The sequence below is a fragment of the Suricata suricatta genome, chromosome 2, assembly GCF_006229205.1.
Source record: "Suricata suricatta isolate VVHF042 chromosome 2, meerkat_22Aug2017_6uvM2_HiC, whole genome shotgun sequence".
NCBI classification, from domain to species: domain Eukaryota; kingdom Metazoa; phylum Chordata; class Mammalia; order Carnivora; family Herpestidae; genus Suricata; species Suricata suricatta.
The window spans coordinates 146,729,587-146,751,128 of NC_043701.1; the positions used below are offsets into that span (position 1 = coordinate 146,729,587).

The window sequence follows — 21,542 nt, forward strand, 5'->3', positions numbered from 1 at the left end:
TTTTGTCAGAGCCCTGAGGGTCAAGCAGAGATGAGGACTGCATCAGCCCCACCAAATTCTTAAGAGACCTGGTATAAATCTGATGCAAATGTTTTTATGTCTGAATGGTAATCACCTCTCTATCCTGGTGTCTACTACCTTCATCTTCACCTGGAAGGCTCCAGTTCTCATCAGAGGCTGATGCACCGGGACTCACAGCAGAGACCCCTTGCTCCAGGAATTGGAAACCCTCTCAGAAGGGTGAAGAGTGAAGCCTCAGAAGCAAATGGACTCATACCCTCTCAGAAGGGTGCTAGAATTGCTTACATTCAAGTGTTTAGTATTTAATCTCATTTTTAATTGGTGAGATCTGGTATCCCATCTCTACCCTACAAAAGAGAGCAGTCTGTCCTGGCCAGTTTCTCCCACCGCCACTCAGGGTAATAAAAATAGGGACAAATTATGTTATTTGAGAGCTCCTTTTTAGGGATCCTAACTGTACTTTTTTCCTTCTGTAAATAATCTTTGCAAACAGGAGCTCCTGGGTGCCTCAGTTGGTTGAGCTTCTGTCTCTTGATTTTGGCTCAGGTCACAATCCCAGGGTTGTGACATTGAGCCCTGTGTTGGGTTCCACATGAAGCATGGAGTCTGCTTAAGATTCTCTCTCTCTCTCTCTCTCTCTCTCTCTCTCTCTCTCTCTCTCTGCACCTCACCTGCTTGCACACACTGTCTCTCTAAAAAAAAAATAAAATAATAAAAAAGAAATAATTTCTGCAGACAGGTCCTGTTGCCTGCAGAGGCTACAGATCTTTACATGAACTTGATTAAGTACCCAGGCCCTGAGTCTGTTTGTTTTAACTTTAGAGATACTGTTCATCATCATCATTGTCATCAACAGTAGCATCCAGAACACTATTTATTGTGCACTGGGGCTAAAATATCCAATGGCCAGACCAGGCATGTGCTTAGGATACTAGGGCTATCCCAAAACAATAAGGTAAAATTCTTTTAAGTAATTTGATGTGATATTTCTTTAAAAAAAAGTGTAAAGCCTTAAAATGGGCTTTACTAGAATAAAGATACCTTTGCTAGAATTGCTTACATTCAAGTGTTTAGTATTTAATCTCATTTTTAATTTTCATTTTTTAATTCTATAGAGAGGACGTGATCTGAAGTACATGGAGGGACAAAAATTTTAAAGGGGAAGTGCCATCCTAAACATTTGCCCTGGATGATGTCACATAATCTTCACATTAACTTTCACAGCGGTCACAACAGCTGAGTGTAGCTATCTCTTTTCATATCAGAAAGCGGAGACTTTAGAGTCACAAATGGAAGTATGAGTCCGTTTGCTTCTGAGGCTTCACTCTTCACAGCTAAAATACAGAATTTCCATAAAGTTTGGAAACAGGGGTGAATATGCATAAGATCCTCGGGGGCATTTTCAATATGTAAAAACAATAAATAATGTTCTCTATGTCTCCACGCTCTACTAGGAAATCGTGGGAAGCTCCTCTCCCGGTCATTCCGTGTTGCTGACTGCTCTCAGAGGGTCACGGTATCTCCATGTCCCTAGAGGCATCTCTCTATTTCCTCCTGCTCCCTACCCAGCAGGCCAGGTGTAGTCTGGACCCAGACTCCCCTGGCTCCCAGCCGATGCAGCACCCTTGCTATAAAGAAAACTGTTGGAACAGACTGGTTCATCAAGAGAATCATAACACCTCATGTATCCTTTGACCCCGTAATTCCATTCCTGGGAATCTGTCCTAAGAAAAATATATCAAGACAAATCTTTCTCAAGTTTGGTGCCGACAGCAATGTTGGGTTGGGGGACCAGCTGCCAGAGATAAATGTTCCCTAAAGGCAATGCTGCCTTAAAAGGGATCATTAGGCAGCCTTTAGAAAGCGTATGTACAAAAGCATTTGTAATTATCTGGGGAATACATTGTTTTAATGCTAACTGGGGTAAAACGCAGGATGCAGCCCATATGATTTTAACAGCTAAAAAAAAAATGCCTTAATAGTTTAATCGTATATCAAAACCCCTAGTTATGTGGGAGAAAAAATGGTTCCAGGGCTGAAGAAGTTTGGAAAACATTGAGTTAACCTTGAACAGGTTGTTCTGAAATTAATATGCTAATATAGCTGTGAATCTTCCAGGCAGAGTATGTTATTCAGCGTTACCCTAACTGGATTTCTGCCAAGTCTTCTAGTGTGAGATGATGAACTAGCAGAATTAGTCATCGGTGAACTGGGGGCCAAGAGGCACCATCTGATCATGGAAAAGAGGTGCCACGAGGAACTGTAATTAAATAATCCAGTGACTGATTATGGAGTAACTGGGCCCTGTGATGGGCTCTGAGAATTCAAGGCCCTGACATTTACAGCCTAGGAGAGGGGACAATAAAAGTACAGAAAGGACTAAAACGTACAGTGTCTTAGCAATATTTATCGACAATGTTTACAACGTTCATAACCTGAGACCCAGGAACTCCACTCGTGAGGTTCTATCCCTAAGGAATTGAGTACCAATGCAGCTGAAGACTCATGTAGAACAAGTGTGGGGCACCTGGGTGGCTCAGTCAGTTGAGCGGCCGGCTTCGGCTCAGGTCATGATCTCGCGGTTGGTGGGTTCGAGCCCCACATCGGGCTCTGTGCAGACAGCTCGGAGCCTGGAGGCTGCTTCAGATTCTGTGTCTCCCTGTCTCTCTGCCCCTCCCCTGCTCATGATCTGTTTCGCTCTGTCTCAATAATAAATAAACATTAAAAAAATTTGTTTAAAGACTCCTGTAAAAAAAGTGCTAATCTCAGTATTGTTTAAAATAGTCCCCTATTTAAAACAAGTTATGTGCCAAACAACAAAGTATTGAGAAAAAATTTAGGGTACACCATGTGTTGATTTAAAATAAAGTTTCAAAATGTTGGTGTGATGGGATTATAAAAATACACAAAACTGCATATATAATATAAGCCCAATTTTAATGTGTATACGTGTACACGTGTGAATGCACAGAACAGAGACAAGAATTAACGCAACAAAATATAATTCCGCTGCCTCCAGATAGCAGAATCATGGGCAAATTGTTACTTTTATCATTATGGGGGTGGAGGGTTTTGCTTAACTAACACTCACCAAACAGAGAAGGTTCACACTGTGCTATGGGGGTCACAAAGCCCTCTCGTGTGGGTGTCTCAAAGCCCTCTCGTGTGGGTGTCTCACGCCCCAGGGCTGGCACACAGAGCTAGGAAGCCCAGCCAGCCATCACCAGGAACTAAAAGCCAGTATTCCTTGACGCTAGTAGGTTGGCTTGCAAATGAAGCCAAATCTATCCGGGTTTTCCATCAGTGACTGATGCCAAGTCTTCCTGTATTTCTGCTTATGAGATGGTGGCTTCCTTCACAATCAGTTCCGATCATTCAACCAGGAGAGGGAGCGACACAGAGTCGGGCCAACAAAGCTGGACCCTGGGGAGGGGGGAGCAGCTGGGCATTCTTGGTCCTATAGGGACCTCCGCAGGCCCGAGCCCTTGGCTTCCCCACTGGTTCTGTGGTCCTGCGGCCACCCTCCATCAGATGTGCGCTGATGTCTTGGAGGTGCCCATTTGTCCCTCATCACAGTAAGGCTGTATCCTCTGGACAAGGAATATGCACAAATGCTGGGTTAGAGGAAGCAGTGAGTTCCTTTCTGTCGGGGCTCTTCGGATGAAGTGCTTGTGGGCTTACATGTGCGAGGTGTTGCGGACAGTCTGCTAAGTGACACACCAAAAAGAAAAAGCCAGAGCTCACCTGGGCAGGTCTGCTTTCCAATGCCCATCCATATTAAAGGCAAAAAAACAAACAAACAAAAAAAACCCCATGAACAGTTTCAAACAGTTTCTATCCATCTTGAGAGACTTTTGCACAGAGAAATGTATAAATTCAGAACTTCTTTTGAAACCCACCTCAGCTCTAAAGGCCAGTCAAGTATCCTGCCCTGGGGAAGCTGGGTTGAAGGGGGTGGGGGCTCCCACGTGACCCCCCCAGCTCCATCTGCAGGAACAAAGTGGCCCCTCATTCCTATCCTGACACATTGTTATTGTTGTCATCAGACAGCACATGATGCATGTCTCTGGGTACCTGTCTGTCCTCCTCAGGAGATGTAGGACTCCCTGGGGGCAGGAGGCATGTTCTTTCTCTCTCCATTCCATGCAGCCCTTGGCCCAGAGCAGGTAAGTTGTGGCCTGTACAAAGGTTATCCATCCTAGGCCCTGAGTGTGCCACAGGTATCGGGGGCTGAAATGCCACTGCTTTTGCTTGAGGGCTGAAGAGAGTGTGGACCAGAGCTACACCCATATGCATGGACCACACCATCTGTGCTGCACTAAGGACAGTTGCCTGGAAGGCTGGAAACTTGAGGTCTTTCGATGGCTTTGCTTTTGGCTCATACTGCAATTTTGTACTTGAGTGTTCTCCCATATGTCTCTGTGAGAAAAGTGACTGTGAACTCTATGGCTAAAGAGAGGTCCTACCATCCCCACCTGGCCCACGAAATCCTACCCAATGGGGGAGCCACCTGCTCCCAGAACCCTCCCCTTGCCCTGCAGGATGTTAGAGCTTTCTTCCTCCCAAAGTCTCAAGTCCCTTGCTCATACCTCCTTGTGGGTAAGCACATCCAATCCTCCAGAGAAAGTTCCAGAGCGTGAGGACTGACTGCATGCCCTTGAACACCCACTCCCAAGAGCACAGAGACCTTACCCTCAGGAACTCCAGTTCGGCATCCTCTCCCCAGAGCACAGGACTGAGACGGTGCATCTCTGAGACTTCAGCTTGCACCCGGAAAGCAGTCAGCCTCTCAATTACACTCGCTGGGATGTAATCTTCAACCCGAAAATAGGCTTTACTCTCTATCTGCTGGAAAGATGCAGGGAAAAAAAGGGCATAGCCAAGGTGCCTGTTACAGGACTGAGCACAACAGAAGCCTGTCTGCAATCCAACCCCAGTTAGGGCCCCAGGGCAAGGATGCTCCCTTGAAGTGCCCACCTAGGATAACATTTTCTCCCATATTAGAAGTTGTCCAAAACATATGACATGAATAGAAGAAAAGAGCCACCTGTTTTTGAGACCTTCTGTATGCCAAGTGGTCCTCAGAACACATCAGCTCTTTCAATCCCACAGTAGTCCTAGGAAGATAGTTTTATTGCCACTGGCAGGATGAACAGAATGAACAAGGAAGGAAGTCATGCAAGAGGGCCAAGAGCACACCACTTAGTGACAGAAACAAGACTCGATCATCCAAAGCTCTCACACATTCCTTGATGCCACACCACCTTCCAAGAGTCAGAGCAAAACCCTAGCCCTAAACTTTGTTTCTTTTAATTGAGTTAGCATTTCGGTCTGAGTACACTGTCCCCTCTTGCGAAGGAGGTCTTGGCTGTGCCACCATCTTACCACAGGAAGGGGATCAAGAAGTCATCTCCTGAACAAGAGATCTGATACCCCCACCTTACCCCAAGCCTGAACCTCCAGCCAGTCTGCTCTTTAGGGAACTTGAGGCTGCCACCCTACTGTGAGCAGCTAGGAGATCAGCACCACTCACTGTCTGATGCAGGGTTCCCTGATATAGACTCTGGGGCAGAGATGTTTGCACTTTGGGAGGGGTCATCTTGGCTCAGGTCATGATCTCATAGCTTGTGAGTTTGAGCCCCACATCGGGTTGTGCTGATGGCTTGGGATTCTGTCTCTTCTTCTCTCTGCCCCTCCCTCACTTTCTCTCAAAGTAAATAAGCAAACTTAAAAAAAAAAAAGAAGTTTTGGAGGGGGTGGTCTTGGGGTCTACTGTAAGGAATGAGAAAGGCAGAACTTTCAGAGGAAGCTGACCCTGCCCTGTATTCCTGAATCAGCATGTCCTGGTCTCAGGCAGCCCCTCCCACCTTAAACTTGACCAAGGCATTTCTCCATAGCTGAGGGCAATTACCTTGAGGAAGGCAGCCAGGAACTGGGAGGATCTTGCCTTCTCAGGGCCGGTGATGGGCAAGTCAGTCTGATGAGGGATCTGAAGGGAATCGTCCCCCCTCTCCTGGTGTGGAACTGACCATGGACTAAGAATTCTCAACTGAGAGCTAGCCCATGCTAAGCTAAACTAAGCTAAGCTCAGACACAGATGGAAAGAAATTGCTCAGCAATCTGCTGCATAAAAAAGCAATCAGAATGCTATTAACATGGCCAAAATCCAGAATACTGACAACGCCAAGTGTTGGTAAGGATTTGGAGCACCAGGAACCCTCACTCGTTGCTGATGGGAATGGAAAATGGTGCAGCCACTGTAGAAGACAATTTGCCTTCCAAACATAGTCATTCCATATGATCCAGCAATCATGCTTCTTGGTATTTACCCAAGAGAGTTGAAAATGTATGTCCACACAGAAGCCTGCATGTGGGTGTTTATAGCAATTTTATTCATAATTGCCAAAACTTGGAAGCAAAAAGACGTCCTTCAGTAGGTGAATGGATAAATAAACTATAGTACATCCAGACAACAGAACATTACTCAGTGCTAAAGAGAAATGAGCTACCAACTCATAAGAAGACATGGGGAGGGGGAAACTTAAATGCATATTAACTGAAAGAAGTCAATCTGAAAAGGCCACATCCAGTATGATTCCATCTATATGACATTCTAGAAAAAGCAAAACCATAGAAACAATAAAAAGATTGGTAATTGCCAGGGGATGGTTGGCAGGTGGGGGTGGAGGAGGAGGGACAAACAGATGGAGGATAGAGGACTTTCAGGGCAGTAAAACTACTGTATGATACTTGTGAACATACGTCATTATAAATTTGTTCAAACCCATAGGATGCACGATGCCAAAAGTGAACATGAATGTAAACAATGCATTCTGGGGGATGATGATGTGTCGATGTAGGTTCATCAGCTGGAACAAATGTACCATGTTTGTGGGGAATGTTGATAATGGGGGAGACTGTGCATGTGTGGGGGCAAAGGAGTATGGGAGATCTCCATATCTATCATTCAAAAATTTTGACATGAACCTACAAGTGCTTAGGACCTTTGACCCAGCTAGGAATATGTCCAAGAGAAGAAATCAATATAAAACTAAAATAGCCCTAACACAAGCATTTAGTTCCACATTCTTCATCAAAAAGAAAGATCAGAAGCAACAGGAACAGTAATAGTAATAGTTACCACTTACTCAGCACTGATGCCCGACAGTGGGGGCATGGAAAAGTGAGCAAAGTCCCAGCCCTGCTCAGGCTCCCACTGTCATTGTCACAGACGAGGAGGAGGAAGGCCACCGGAAAACATGTGCCAGCAAGTGGGAGGGCAGAATGCAAATAGAAGTAGCAATGCTTACACCTGTATAACATCCCCACATAATCAACGGCTGGAAGGGAATGCACCCAGAGGAGAGCTGTTCTGTCGCAATGATGTGATTAAGAAGATTTATTTTTATACCAACATGTCTTTGTCTCCCTTTCTAAAATGCAAATGTAATTATGTCACTTCCCTGCTTAGAATTCTGCAGTGGCTCCCAGTCTTTCACTACAGTGGTTTCCAAATTAAATTTTCCCCCAGCACCAGAACCATTTATCCAACAAAATATAAGCCCCTTAGGAGGGCACATGAGGTTCGACCCAGAGCTGGCTGGCAGTGCCGCCCAGTCTCATGGCCACCTTAGCTAGGGCTGCAGTGAAATGCCCACGGCCCTCTCCTCCTGCCCCCTCGATGACACGCACACAGGGACAGGCCCTCCACTCCGGGTCTCCCCAACACCCTCTGATGTGCCCACCGCAGTGCCTGGCTCACCGTGAAGCGAGGCCTTGGAAGGGAGTCCTGGGTGTGCTCTCACCAACCTACCTAAACTCACAGAGGCACAATTTTTCTCAACTGCCACTGGAAATAATATGGGCTTTGCAGGGTTCACATAAGGCTTAGATGATACCAAGCATGGAGCAGGCTCTCCATAAATTAGGACTGAGGGTCTGAGTGCCCAAATGAATGGGTTTGTGTAATCTGTTGCCTTTACACATACAAGAGAAAATGACAATGTCTGCCTTTGGGGGCCATGTGGGGACAGCAGAGAGCATCTTGGCATTGCTCTGGTCCATAGCAGTGAGGTCGAGGCTCCATGGATCTGGGGAAAGTGCTGGAGGTGGAGGACGGTTGATAAACGCATATACTATGCAGGCGGTGGTAAACGCTCTGAGGAAAAATGCAGCAGAGTGAGAGATAAAGAGGGCCTTGGAAGATTCTGGACATGGCAGTCCCTTCTGAAGATCTACTGGGAAGAAGGCAAAACGATAATGCTCTAGGCTAAAGAGTGTTTTTCAAACTGCTCATAACACATCAGCAAGCTAATGGTTAATGGCTTATAACCAGCATGAACAAACCACAATAAGATGGGAAACACCAGTGTGTATCATGTATACAGAGGGTCCATCTTACTTTCTGAACTTTTGCTTCAGTTCTGTTCTATGTAACATAGGGGTGTGGGTTGGGTCATAATATCTATTTTTTTTCTTTAATCATCGGTCATGGCACAGAACATTTGAAAGCCACGGTTCTCAAGAACCATTTTAACTTTTGAACTGGTCCTTGCTCTTAAACCCAGTTACTGAGGCACACAGCCACACTTTCCACTGCCCCCACACACACTGCATGAGGACTAAAGACACAGATCTCTGCCAAGGCGTCCACACTCGCTGGTGGCTGCAGCTTCTCCCTCTCCGACTTAGCTGGCTGGGGCTTCTGCAGCAGATGCCACAGGCGGGATGTCTGCAATAACATAAATTTATTCTCTCACAGCTCTGGGGGCTAGAGGTTCAAGATCAAGGGGTTGACAGTGGTGGTTTCTTCTGAGGCTTCTCTCCTTGACTTGCAAATGGCCATCTTCTCCCTGTCTTCACCTGGTCTTTCCCCTGTGCTCCTGTATCTCCATGTGTCTTAATGTGTCTAGATTAAGACCCGACCAGAAAGCCTCATTTTAATGTAATTAACCCTCTAAAGACACCCGTCTCCAGGGGCACCTGGGTGGCTCAGTTGGTTAAGCGGCAGACTTTGGCTCAGGTCATGATCTCGCGGTTTGTGTGTCTGAGCCCTGGGTTGGGCTTTGTGCTGACAGCTCGGAGCCTGGAGCCTGCCTTTGGATTCTGTGTTTCCCTCTCTCTCTGACCCTCCCCTGCTCACACTCTCTCTCTCTCTCAAAAATAAATAAGGTACTAGAGGTTAGGGCTTCAACATATAAAGTTGGGAGGAACATTCCTCAGCCTATAACACAAGGCCAGACCAACATGACCCCAACAGACAAAAAACTTCAACTAAACACAACTCCTTTGTTCATCGAGGATGTAGCCTTGCCAACCACTAAGTGCTCACCAGTGATAGACATATTTTTAGCCATGTGCAACCATTCCCTCTCATTCTGGAAATGGGAACCATCCCTCCTCCCTCTAAGTCTACGTATTTGCACAGTGTCAACTCTACCCTGATTCTCCGGTGGCCATGTAACCCAAGTCTAACTAATCAGAGCATGGCATTTCCCCCACACGGTGACTGGCTGGAGTAGACATAAGACCCTATCAGAACCTATGACACAGAACTGCAGGATTTCCATGACATTACTGAGAGAAGGAGAGAAGAGAGAGAGAGAGAAGAGAAGAGAGAGAGAGAGAGAGAGAGAGAGAGAGAGAGAGAGAGAGATATCCTCCCTTTGGTGTCAGGCTGCACCTGCAGTGCAGAATCCAGAAGCCACAGAAGACAAAACTGAAGGAGGAGAGCACAGCCCAGAGATACAGGAAGCCCAAGTCCTGCTGATGTCATTTGAGTCCCTGAGCCCAGCAAGTCTTATGCATGGTTAGGACCCCAGGCCTGGAGCTAAGAAGAGATAGGAAGAAGCTACCAGGTAAGCAGTAAAAGGACTAGAAGCCTATCAGAAGGGTAGGCAGGACCTGAACACTTCAGTCTTGCAAACCAGTAAAGTACTAGTTTTATTTAAGCCAATCTGAGCTTGATTTCCTGTCATGTGCTATCAACAGATTGCTAAATTATCCCTTGTCCTGGCCACGGGGTGTGGAGGAGATGTCAAATAAGGACCACTGGGGCACCTGGGTGGCTCAGTCGGTTAAGCATCCGACTTTAGCTCAGGTCATGATCTCATGATTCATGGGTTTGAGCCCCGCATCAGGCTCTGTGCTGACAGCTCAGAGCCTGGAGCCTGCTTCAGATTCTGTGTCTCCCACTCTCTCTGCCCCTCTTCCACTCATGCTCTCTCTCTCTCTCAAAAATAAATAAATATTTAAAAAAAAAAAAAAGGACCAGAGTGAGGTTCCTTCTACCTGTGGGGAGGCCAGGAAAGTTGTGAGGTTGGGGTTGGCCTTGGAAGGTAGGTGAGGTGAGGATGGATATACAGATAATGCCTGGAAAGCAGTCAAAGGCCCCGGGGCATAGGGATTAAGCCTTTTATGTTTTTCCCTTTGAGCAGTGGATTCCTCCCTCACAAGGTTCTCTGGGTTTCTCTAGAGCATTGCTTCTCCAAGGTAAGCACTTCCTAGAGACACCTAGCTTTTGTCATATAACAATGGCACTACAATCCAAGGGAGAGCCCAGTGGGCTGGTGGGGAGCCCACCTTGCTTGCTCAGTTTTCCCTCTCCACTTCTCCCAATGCAGCCAGAGCTGGCCTCCACATTTGGGTGCCATGTTACCCTGCTGGGTCACATGACTCAGTCTCAGTTGAGGTATGTTGCCAAGCCCCTTTCCCCTCATCTGGAACATGGGTAGGGGCTTCCTGAACCCAGAGAAAAGTTCCACTGCTCTCTATCACAGCTCACCTGGCTGGTCCCTCCTTCCTGCCTTGTGTCCCCATTTTTAATCCTAAATAAGTAAGTAAATATATTAACATCATCCCTCCCTTCTGTGATGCATCTGCAAATTAAATAGCCACTAGCCTCTATTAACTTACTGAGAACTGTAACACAAGACCATCACAGGCAAATTCAATCAAAGAAACTTATGTATGATTCTGCTGCAGGACAAGGACTTGGCCAAAAAGACTAAAGCTTTTGAGAAGCAGTGTGTCCAGCAGAATCAGCATTGGCCTTGGAGTCAGACACACCTAGGCTCAAATGTAGACTTTACCATTTTCTAGCAACATGAGTCTCAGATTGTTTTAGAAAATGTGAGTAGTAGCAATGTTGCTATGAGGATTGAGTGAATTAACACTGTGGGAAATGCCTAGATCAACGGTAGGTACAGAGTGATCTCTTAATAAAGTGTCTATTACTGTTGGTAATGATGAAGAGGATGGGAACTCAATAAATTTAGCAAATTTTTGTTTTTATGAGAAACCTCAAATTAGAAGTACATTCCAATGTGTACACTTGGCTTGTTCATCTTTGTACCTCCATAGCCTAGCAAAGCACTCAGTGAAAGCTTGGTGGATGGATAGATGGATAGATGGATAGATGGATGGATGCATGGATGGACAGATACATGGATGCATGGATGGGTGGGTAGGTGTGCGGATGGATGCATGGATGGATGCATGGATGGATGGATGGATGAATGAATGGATGGATGGATGCCATTTTCCTCAATCTCAGTGGTAGATGCTGAAAACTCTTCACAAAGTCTCAGTCTCCACATTTCTAGTACTTCCCCTTTGTCCCATAACTGCTTCTCCAATGATCCCACCACAGCTCCCAGGTTTCCACCCTTACCTCCTCGGGGTAGTTGCCAAACTCAGCCTGCAAGGCAAGGACCGCCAGCTGCAGCAGTGTCTCATCATTGCAGTACAGCTTCTCCTCCAGGATGTCTTTCCGAAGCTGCAGATAAAATTGGTGCCTTGCCAGGCTGTTCCTGGGAAAGAGAGGCAGGAATAAGGGTCACCAGAATGCTGAGAGGGAGAGAGACACTAAAACCAGAGGGCTTTCTCAGTCTGGGAAGCAGGGAAAGGAGAACAGATTGGATGCAAGCTAAAAGAGCCCAGAAGTCAATGCCAGTAAGATGAGTGTGGTCTCCTCTATTACCCACATCATGCCTCCTGCCACTAGTTGAGGACTACTCTGTGCCAGGCACTTGACCCAACACCCACGGAGATGTTTGTTGCTGTGAGTCAATGAGAAAACTGATGCTCAGATGATGTTTTCAGTCAGCAAAGGAATAATGAGACAATGACCCAGCTCCAAAGCCAAACATAATCCTTTCCTCCAACCCCGACCTGCTGCTTGAGGTGGGTCATTTTGGGGTCAAGGGAGAACTTTGGCTTTGGACCATGTTTGAAGCAAAAGGGCAAGTTCTCATTTTGACCAGAACCCAAACACTGATTTCCCCCTCTTCTATCGTATTGGAATGTAATCAACAAGATCAACCACAATGACTGTTTTTACCTATGCATAATTTACCCTTCACCAAGCACTTGCTACCCCTCATCTCTAACATCAGCCAGCATGGATACAGGTCCTTTAAGGAACAAATGGAGAATTTTGGAGCACTCACTGGAGCTGTGCACAACAACTGACAAAGAACTTTATCCTCAGAAAGAGTGTGAAGGTATTTGAAGAGGTCTTCTTCTGGAGCTGTTCACTCCAGCCTTCAGGAGCTACTTTGCACAGCCTGGTTTCATTGTCCAAGAAAAAGAACTCTTTGTCTGAAATGGAGAGGGAAGAGCAGTCAGGCAGACATCACCCTTTCGCATCCACATCCCCAAGCTCTGCCCAAATGGGTCAAACAGGAGACAAGCAAGTCCTCTAGACACCTGCTACCAACTTTGCTGGGTCTGTGGGGGGCCAGGAGTCAGAAACAGAGAGGAGAGAGTCAAGGAAGATGAACTCAGGGCCAAGAGGAGAAATGTGATTATTTATCTCAGAGAAGATATCACTTAATAGCTGCCTTCCAGCTACCGTCATACAGAAGTAAAGTGAAAAACAAAGAAATGACTATTTAATGCCTTGACTGGATCATCCCCAAACTTCCCCAGGCATGGGCATGATAGGGACTGAATGTCTGTATCTCCCCATAGTTCTTACCCCCAATGTAATAGGGGAAGGGTGAGCCTCTGTAAGGTAATTAGGTTTATCATGGGGCCTCCATATGGAATCAGTGTCATAAAAGGAAGAGACCAGGGCTCACTTTCTCTGCCATGTAAAGACACCATGAGAAGGTGGCCATCTGCAAGCCAGGAGCAGAACCTCAAACCTGACAATGCTCAAACCCTGATCTTGGACTTGCCAGTCTCCAGAACTGTGAGAAATAAAGATGGTATTTTGTTCTAGGAGCCCCAGCAAACTGACAGGGCATATGTGCAGTCATCTTTGACCTGGATTTGCCAGCTTGGAAACTCCACTCCAAGGTCAGGACTTCAGCCCCTGCTGAGTTTGTCGCCAGCACTGCTGGGAGGGAGGGTGAATCCACCCCAGCTACTGCAGGCACTGCCTCGGCCCCTCTGCTCTCCTCACTTGAAGCCTGACCCCCTCCCCCATTCCCTCTGGGACCCCTGCAGGTCTGCCTTAGCCCTGCTCTACCCACACCCTTCTCCATGCTTCACCCTCTCAGCCCAGAGGCACACTACAGCAGGTGGCCTGGGCACAGGGGTTCTGCCAAGTTTTGGAAGGCAGACCTTTGAAGTGAACAACCAGTCTTCTCTCTCAAAAGTTGTCGTGTTGAGGAAAGGGAAGGAGGTGTCCAGAGAAGTTCAAATAGCATTCCCCACGCAGCGCCCAGACCTCCGCCCCCTCTGCCCTCAGTCCTTGCTGCTGAATCTCACCCCTCACACCAACGCACCCTTCCCTTGGGGCCACTTCTCCCGAAGTGATACACAGGTGTCCATAATAGTTTGGCCAGCAAACCCTCCCGGTGGGTTTATTTCAAAGCCCCAGACTGGTGACTTTTGAGCATTTTACTCAGGACATCCCAGTTTAGCAGCTCAAGAATGCCCACATGGAGGGGTCTGGGAAGCACACCTGACCCAGGGAAGCAGTCTGGGATATGTGCAAGGTTGAACTCAGAGCAAACACACTGGTTTTCTTTAGGTTCCATGTTACAGATCAATACAACCATAGTGTTTCCTACAGATTCTTTTCATACTTTACAAAAGATTGAGCCAACATCAGTCTATCACATCAAAGCCTATAGTGGTCATGCTTTTCCTTGAGAGAGGGGTCTCTCAGAGGTCTGTGGAGAGTTATGGGAAGAAGACACCCCTACCCCATCCCACCCCCGAGTAGCACACTAACTAACCCCACAACAGGCCCCCAAGCCCCTCCCATTGGGGGATGGGAGAATAGACGAACACCAAGATTATGACTCCTAAGCAAGATAGGCCGGCAGAGCCAGAGTTGAACCTGAGAGCCCATATAATCCGAACTCTACCTCCTTTCCATTCTCCCGCACAGCACTCAGAGAGCTTCACCTACAGCAAAGGTACATTCACACAGGTGGACATAGGAGTCCCTAATGGAAGGGCAGAGCTGGGGAAAAGGAAAGAACTTGTTCCTTCAGGATCTTCATAATGGTTCCTGGGTAGACTGCTGAGTTCCCCTTAGTCCTGTACGATTCGATGGAAATTTTTTTTTAAAAACTTATTGTGGTAAAACACACATAATAAAATATATATACCATCTTAATCATAGTTAAATGTACAGTTCAGTACGATTAATTATATTCTCATTGCCATGCAGCATCTCCACCACCCATCTCCAGAATTCGACATCTTGTAGAACTGCAACCCTGTACCCACTAAACCACAGCCCCAATCCCCTTCTGCCCCACCCCTGACAACCACCATTCTACCATCTGTCTCTATGATTTTGACTATTCTAGGTACCTCACACTGGTGGAATCATACAATATTTGTCTTTTTGCAACTGTTTCATTTCACTCAGCACATCATCCTCCAGGTCCGTCCATGTTGTAGCATATGTCAGAGTTTCCTTCCTTTCTAAGGTGAAATCACATACCATCATATGTATATAACACACTTTGCTTACACATTCATCTGTCAATGGACACTTGGAGGTGCTTCCAGAGTTTAACTAGTGTACACAACACTGCTACACACATGGGTGCAAAAATCTCTCTTGAAAACTCTTGCTTTCAATTATTTGGGTGTGTGTGCAAAGGTGGATCATGTGATAAATTGCTGGATCATGTGACAAATGTATCTTTAATTTTTTGAGAAACCACTATACTGCTTTCTGCAGGGGCTGCACCATTTGCCATCCTCACCTATGTGGAAATGCTTTTTCTTAAAGTAGGGTCCAGGCTCAGCCTAGACTGGGGTTCAGCATGGGGCCCAAACTCACAACCCTGAAATGATGACCTAAGCTGGGCTCAAGAGTAGGACACTTGGGGCACCTGGGTGGCTCAGTTGGTTAAGCACCTGACTTCGGCTCAGGTCATGATCTCACCATTTGTGGGTTCAAACCCCATGTTGGGCTCTGTCTTGACAGCCTGGAGCCTGCTTCAAATTCTGTCTGTCTGTCTGTCTGTCTGTCTCTCTCTCTCTCTCTCTCTTCCCTCCCCTGATCACACTTTGTCTCCCTCTCTCTCTCTCTCTCTCTCTCTTCCCTCCCCTGATCACACTTTGTCTCCCTCTCTCTCTCAAATATAGATAATAAAACATTTTTTTTTAATTTTTAAAGAGTAGGACGCTTAACTGGCTGAGCCACCCAAGCATCCCTACATGGAGATGCTTTAAACATTCACTTATCTACCATCAGTGCTTCGAGATTGATCAACCAGATCAACCAGACCCAGCAAATCACAGAAACCCATAATCTCTTACATATACTATTTCATTATAATCTTCTGTGCTTCCTTGACACTTTGCAATGAGCACTTGAAGCTTCACTGTGCTAACTGATGCCTACACGTGCAAGGTGAGGTGGCCCAGCCTCAAGCAATTTTCTAGAAGGAATAGTGCTCAGTTTTCCAGATCTCTGGGTTATTACATGAGGCACCAGGCCAGCAGGCAATGCACACACACTTACCTTTCATGTAAGCCAAGCCAAAGTAGGTGAGCTCCCCAAGGTTGACAAAAGACATGACAGCGCTGAAGACAGCTCCTGCTGTTGACATAATGTCACATTTCACCTCCAGACACTGCCCACTCAACAGCACCACGCATAGGGCCCTGAGAGCCAAATAGGATTTCCCTTTTTTGGTCTGAAAATGATAATAGTATCAATTATAACAATAACTAAGAGGCATGGAGGCTACTGTGGGCTACCTACTGTGCTAAGCACTATACACATTGTCTCACTTAATGAAAAACAACCTTATGAGATAATTAGGGTTCCCATAAGGTAGATGAGAAGTGAGGTTCAGAGATACTAGGTAAGGGATGGTAAGCATAGTAAGGAATGGTGCCAGAATTAGTAAGAGGCAGAACTGGACTCAAATCCACGCTTTCCAAGTCTCTTCAGGGCCTCTGAAGGCTGGGGGCCAGGTCCAGCAGATGGCCCTCCCTTGCTGAAATCCCAGCTGCCCTTTGGGCTTTGCTTCCTAGAAGGACTTAGGAGGCTGAGGGACTTTATCCATGAATCATATGTCCCAGGGGTGTCAATCACCTTGAATCTGTTCCTCCAAGCCCCCCCCCCCCCCCGCCAACCCAGAGCACAGCAGAGAGAATAAGGGTGAGAACAGATCCAATGAGGAGATAGGGGCTAAAGGAATTGTTCTGAACCGAGAAATTGATCAGCAGAGCCACATCCAAAGATAAGCAGCAGCCGACTTCTCTCTTCACCCTGCTCAGATTAATTCTAGATTCATCTGCTACCACAGATGCTACTGCTCGGCCACCCATCATTCTGCCCCCACATGGGTTTGTGAACCTGTATCTTTGCACACAATGTCCTCTGCTTAGAATACTCCTCCTCCTCTCCCCACATGGCAAGTTCCTACTAGTCTTTTAGGTCTGGCTCAAAATTCTTGTCTGGAGGGCCTGGAAGGTAGAGCCACCCACTCCCTTTTCTACTTCCATGGCACCTTGTATTCAGAGCCCTGACCTCTCTAGGGACATAGATGGAGTATCCCCTGTATTCAAAGCAAAGTCAGGGGTCTGGGCTGGACCTTGGCCCAAATAGTCCTCATTAGAGGACAGTCATGGATATGGACACTGGCATGTGTGACGTTAGTGTCATGGAGACCATGCCTGTGACCGCATCCCAGCCCTTGTGGCACCCAGGGGCAGCCCCCACACTGCAGGGGCCAGTGTGGAACTGAGGACCTTGTGCTAAAGGGTTGTTATATGATCCTGGGCAGTGTTGATCACACAAAACACTCTGAGGCATGTTGGTGCAAAGGCTAAGAGAGAGGTGTGGGGCCACCCCATGTGCTCTGAAGGGCCCTCTTCTTGGGTTTAATGTTCTGCAAGAGCCCCCTTGGAATTCTTCATAATTGTGCCTTTGAACATGTACTTTCTAAGTGAGGTCCAATGGGAAAGTGGAGTTTCTGCTTCTCACCTGCCAAGATGGATTCTGCTCCTTTACTCCCCGGTGCTCCAGCCCAGCCCAACCTGTCCCTCCCACTGCCCCTTTCCACTCTCCAGGGAAGCCTATTGCTCCCCTCCTCTGCAGGAGGCTGGCTCAGGAAGGGTCTCAGTAAAGCACACACTGCCCCCCCTCCCAAGACTTTATGAAGCAGGGCATGGCTGTCCCCACTCTGGGCTGGTATCATCAAAGCTCTTTCAGTGGATCTCAGCAAGTACAAGCCTCTCACCCACCCCTCCAATATGGAAGCTGAACCCCTTGGGAGTCCACAGTCCTCCCTAGCCTAGGCAGCAAAGCTAAGGCAGGGGAGATTGACTTTTCCACCTCAGAAAATAGACAAGTGCAATTATGCCAGAATGTGAGCTCCAGGTGGAAAGGAGTCTATTTTGCTCACATTATATAGATCTGGGTTCTGGAGTGAGGCCCGGCACCTACCAGGTGCTCAAACAATATTTCCTGGCTCATTAAGGTGACAAAGTGGAGCTGAGTCTGGAAAGACAAGCAGGATGAACCGGAAGTAGCACAAGGCTCCTCTTCAAAAAGAGGAAGTGCTGAAGACAGGAAGCAAAAGTGGGACTTGACAGAGAGCACTGGCAGGAGCCCAGAAAAGAGAGTGAGCACCCCCACCTCAGGGCCCTCCCAGCCAGAGACCCCACTCAGAGGTCATTCAGCCTCCAGGCCTGCCCAGCAGAGTGGTTCCCTCCCCACCCTCCACCCCTGCCCAGTCAATTCAGTAGTTACCACAATTGATCCGGGCAGATGCACAGTCACTGGGGCCTCTCCAGCCAGCAAGACGAACTCCGGCCTGGAGAACTGTGGGAAACACTCAGTCACCTGTGGTCAGAAGAGAAGTCACATTCTAGGGGTCTGGGCCCCCGGCTCTGGGATTGGGCTCTCCCCATGGGCTCATCTCTCGTTGCCCCCTGCCTATACCCCCTTCCTCAGACTTCAGGGAAATGGGGCTCAACTGGGCTGAGGCCCCAGCTAGGTGGGGCATTTTTGTTTGTTTGTTTGTTTGTTTGTTTGTTTTTGTTTTGTTTTTTTATTTTGTTTTATTTTTTTATACAATTTATTTTTTTAACATATGCAATTATTTTCCATCATTTACAATACAGTAGTTTCAATGATACTCCAAACAGAAAAGCAAAGTGAAAAATCAAAACTAGGTGGGGCATTTTAAAGCCAATGTCTTAAAGGTGAGTATAATGCTCTTACATTGGGTGTCTCCTTTGTTACATGTTTCATAATTCACACATCATTACATAATCTTTTGTATGTATCAGAATTATAAAACACATAGAATATAAAAGATATTATATGCAAGAGATTTTCTAAAGCAAAAATATCTTTAGATTCGGATTAATGAAACATTTTTCCAGCTCTTTATGTTGAATCACTAAGGTACCTGGGCAGCTGTTCTGAATTTCACACTTGGGAAATTTGTATCACACGTGTGACTTGGAAATACTTTAATACCCATCGTTGTTTAGACCTAGCCATCATCCTGTGGGATGAATACTCTTGACCCATTGGGCAGGAAATTGAGGCTCTGAGTGGTTAAGAAACTTGCTCAAATCTAACACCAGAGAGTGACAGGATTGGGTAGTCCTACCAATGTGTCCCCCAAGGGAACCACCAAGAGTCCTGCCTCAAAAGGCCAAAAGGCCGGCCGGCAGGTGACCTGCGTCCTGAGAATTTCCAGTAGAAGCATCCATAGTGAGGGATCATGAAGAAAAACCAAAGAAGGTGAAAAAGGCCTCCTTGACCCTGTCTACACACCACCCACCCCTCAAGCTCATGAGAACCTGTGAGTGGCACCTGAGGGCACCAGGACCTGGGAGGGGGTGTGGGAGCCGAGAGCCACAAGGAGGAGGACGTGCTGAGGCCGCTCTAGGCTCAACTACTCTCAAATTGGTTAGGGAGCTTCAAGCAAATCTCTCTGCAACAGAAAGACAGACAGACAGACAAAGGCCTTCCGGAGACATCTGGGTCTGAAGTACCCAAAGGGATCCAGAATGCTGGGCAAAGGCAGTCTCCTCAGCGAACAGCCTCCTCAGCGGGGGTGTGTCCTTGCTCCAGGGACCCCTGATCCCCTTGTGATCACCGAGGGCTTGTGTGATTATTAAACCAATTTTTCAGCTAATGACCGTGTTGTTCAAGGAATGGGGGTACTTCTCTCTGAACCACCAGAAGCGGCTCTGCTGCCTGGAGCCAGGGCTGTTTCCCGCACAAGGTGCAGCCTGGACCACCCCCAATCTCGCCCTCCCGCACAGGCTTATCAAGCCGGACCTTCAGGAAAGACCGGCCTGCCTGCGAGGAGACAGCGTTCCCGGAGTCATGAGCACACTGCAGGGGCCACTGGACATCCATCCCCCTGTCAGCCTGGATGTCAAGGCCAAGGCGTACTGGCCTGGCTACTCTGTAACCTGAACTCCACACACTCACCCAAACCCTATTACCCCATGTAGCAAGCAGAATGCAGAATGTCCCTTCCCTTCTGCCCCACCCAAACCTTTGCTCCTGAATTTTGCTTGCTCGCAAGGCCCCTTCCAAGTACATTCAGCTTCGTCGGCCCTCTTATTTCACACACTTTGTTCTGCCACCACCCCACATCGATGGCTACCAACTTTCGGAACAGTGAGACCTGGCATGTTCAACCTTCTATCCCACACAGTATTTACGAGAGCAAGGCCACTCAGTAAACACCTATCACCCTGGATCACAACTGCAAAGTTCATTTTAGTTTAATGCTGTTAATCTCAGCCCAGGGAGCCTGACCACCCCCATCCCCAGAGGACCCTGCCCATTTCCAACTACTGTGCCAGCCCCACACAGGTCCCCACTCAAACCACTGTGGAGAATATCCTTCAGTCCTCTTTTGCTCACCTTTCCTTTTCTTTGTGGAAAACCTCTTTGAGAAGGAGTTGCCGGGTGTAAGATTTCCGCTGCCGCAGACAGAGTAGTGCTGGAACTGAGCCGCCGCTGTCCCTCCTGAAGATGTGGGGGGACTTCAATTGGAAGAGCACTGGCCAAAAAGGGGACAGGTGATTAACAATGGGAACAGCCTCCAACAGTAAAGCCCACAAGCACGTGCATGTGCTCAGTGGGCCAGAGTGTGTTCGCTCTTAGCCTTGGCCCCATGCCGATGAGAGAAATTACCATGTCCCCCTTTCCAACTAGTCAGCTAGGCCTGCATAGGAAAAGAGTGAGGCGGGGTTTAAGGCACAAGACCACAGCCACTTCTTTCCCATCCTCAAGACCCTGCTTTGGCTCACTGTGCTCAGGACGGGCAGGCCCTGTGACCCCAGCTCCCGAACACCCAGACACAGGTGATGGAATCGCAGGAGGTTCTGACTTTCCAGCCTAGAATGTTATATACTGTTGAGGGGCTCCTAGGTAATTCAGTCAGTCAAGTGTCCGACTTTGGCTCAGGTCGTGATCTCACAATTCGTGAGTTCAAGCACCGTATCTGCTCTCTGCTGTCAGCACAGAGCCTGCTTCCTCTCTCTCTGCCCCTCCCCCACACCAGTGCACATGCGCGCGCTCTCAAAAATAAACATTTAAAAAATAAAGTAAGTCTTTAAAAAATGTTTTATATATCGTTCAAAATGCTTTGAAGTAAAACAAAATACATTGTTTATAGCATCAGGAAAAAAGCCATTTTCAGGGGCGCCTGAGTGGCTCAGTCGGTTAAGCCTCCGACTTCGGCTCAGGTCAGATCTCACGTTTGTGAGTTCGAGCCCCGCGTCGGGCTCTGTGCTGACAGCTAGCTCAGAGCCTGCAGCCTGCTTCCGGTTCTGTGTCTCCTTCTCTCTCTGACCCTCCCCCTCTCATGCTCTGTCTCTCTCTGTATCAAAAATAAATAAAACATTAAAAAAAAATTTTTTTTTAATTTTAATTAAAAAAAAGCCATTTTCATTGGGCAAATAGAAAATAAAGTTTTAAATAGCAGGCTAAAGCACTGGAGGGGAACTCTACACACCCTGTCAAGCCCCGGGTGTGTGTTGGAGGTCAAGTACTGACACAGCCCTTGGCTGAATCATAGAAGGACAACAAATCAACAAATATAAATACCCAAGTT

The 21,542-nt window shown here is 47.3% G+C and overlaps 1 protein-coding gene across 1 annotated transcript in view; it reads right to left on the reverse strand.

Annotated features, from left to right (window-relative positions):
• Nucleotides 1–2,956: 2,956 nt before the first annotated feature.
• The window catches only part of LOC115276160 (FERM and PDZ domain-containing protein 2-like), a 29,941-nt gene continuing 11,355 nt past the window's right edge, over nucleotides 2,957–21,542 (reverse strand). The window contains exons 8-14 of the mRNA XM_029920030.1: nucleotides 20,348–20,486; nucleotides 18,203–18,274; nucleotides 15,962–16,136; nucleotides 12,471–12,621; nucleotides 11,693–11,831; nucleotides 4,714–4,869; nucleotides 2,957–3,725 (exon numbers count right to left, since the gene is read on the reverse strand). Of these exons, the coding sequence (XP_029775890.1) occupies nucleotides 3,699–3,725; nucleotides 4,714–4,869; nucleotides 11,693–11,831; nucleotides 12,471–12,621; nucleotides 15,962–16,136; nucleotides 18,203–18,274; nucleotides 20,348–20,486 (859 nt within the window). The 3' untranslated portion in view covers nucleotides 2,957–3,698. The remainder of the gene's footprint in view (nucleotides 3,726–4,713; nucleotides 4,870–11,692; nucleotides 11,832–12,470; nucleotides 12,622–15,961; nucleotides 16,137–18,202; nucleotides 18,275–20,347; nucleotides 20,487–21,542) is intronic.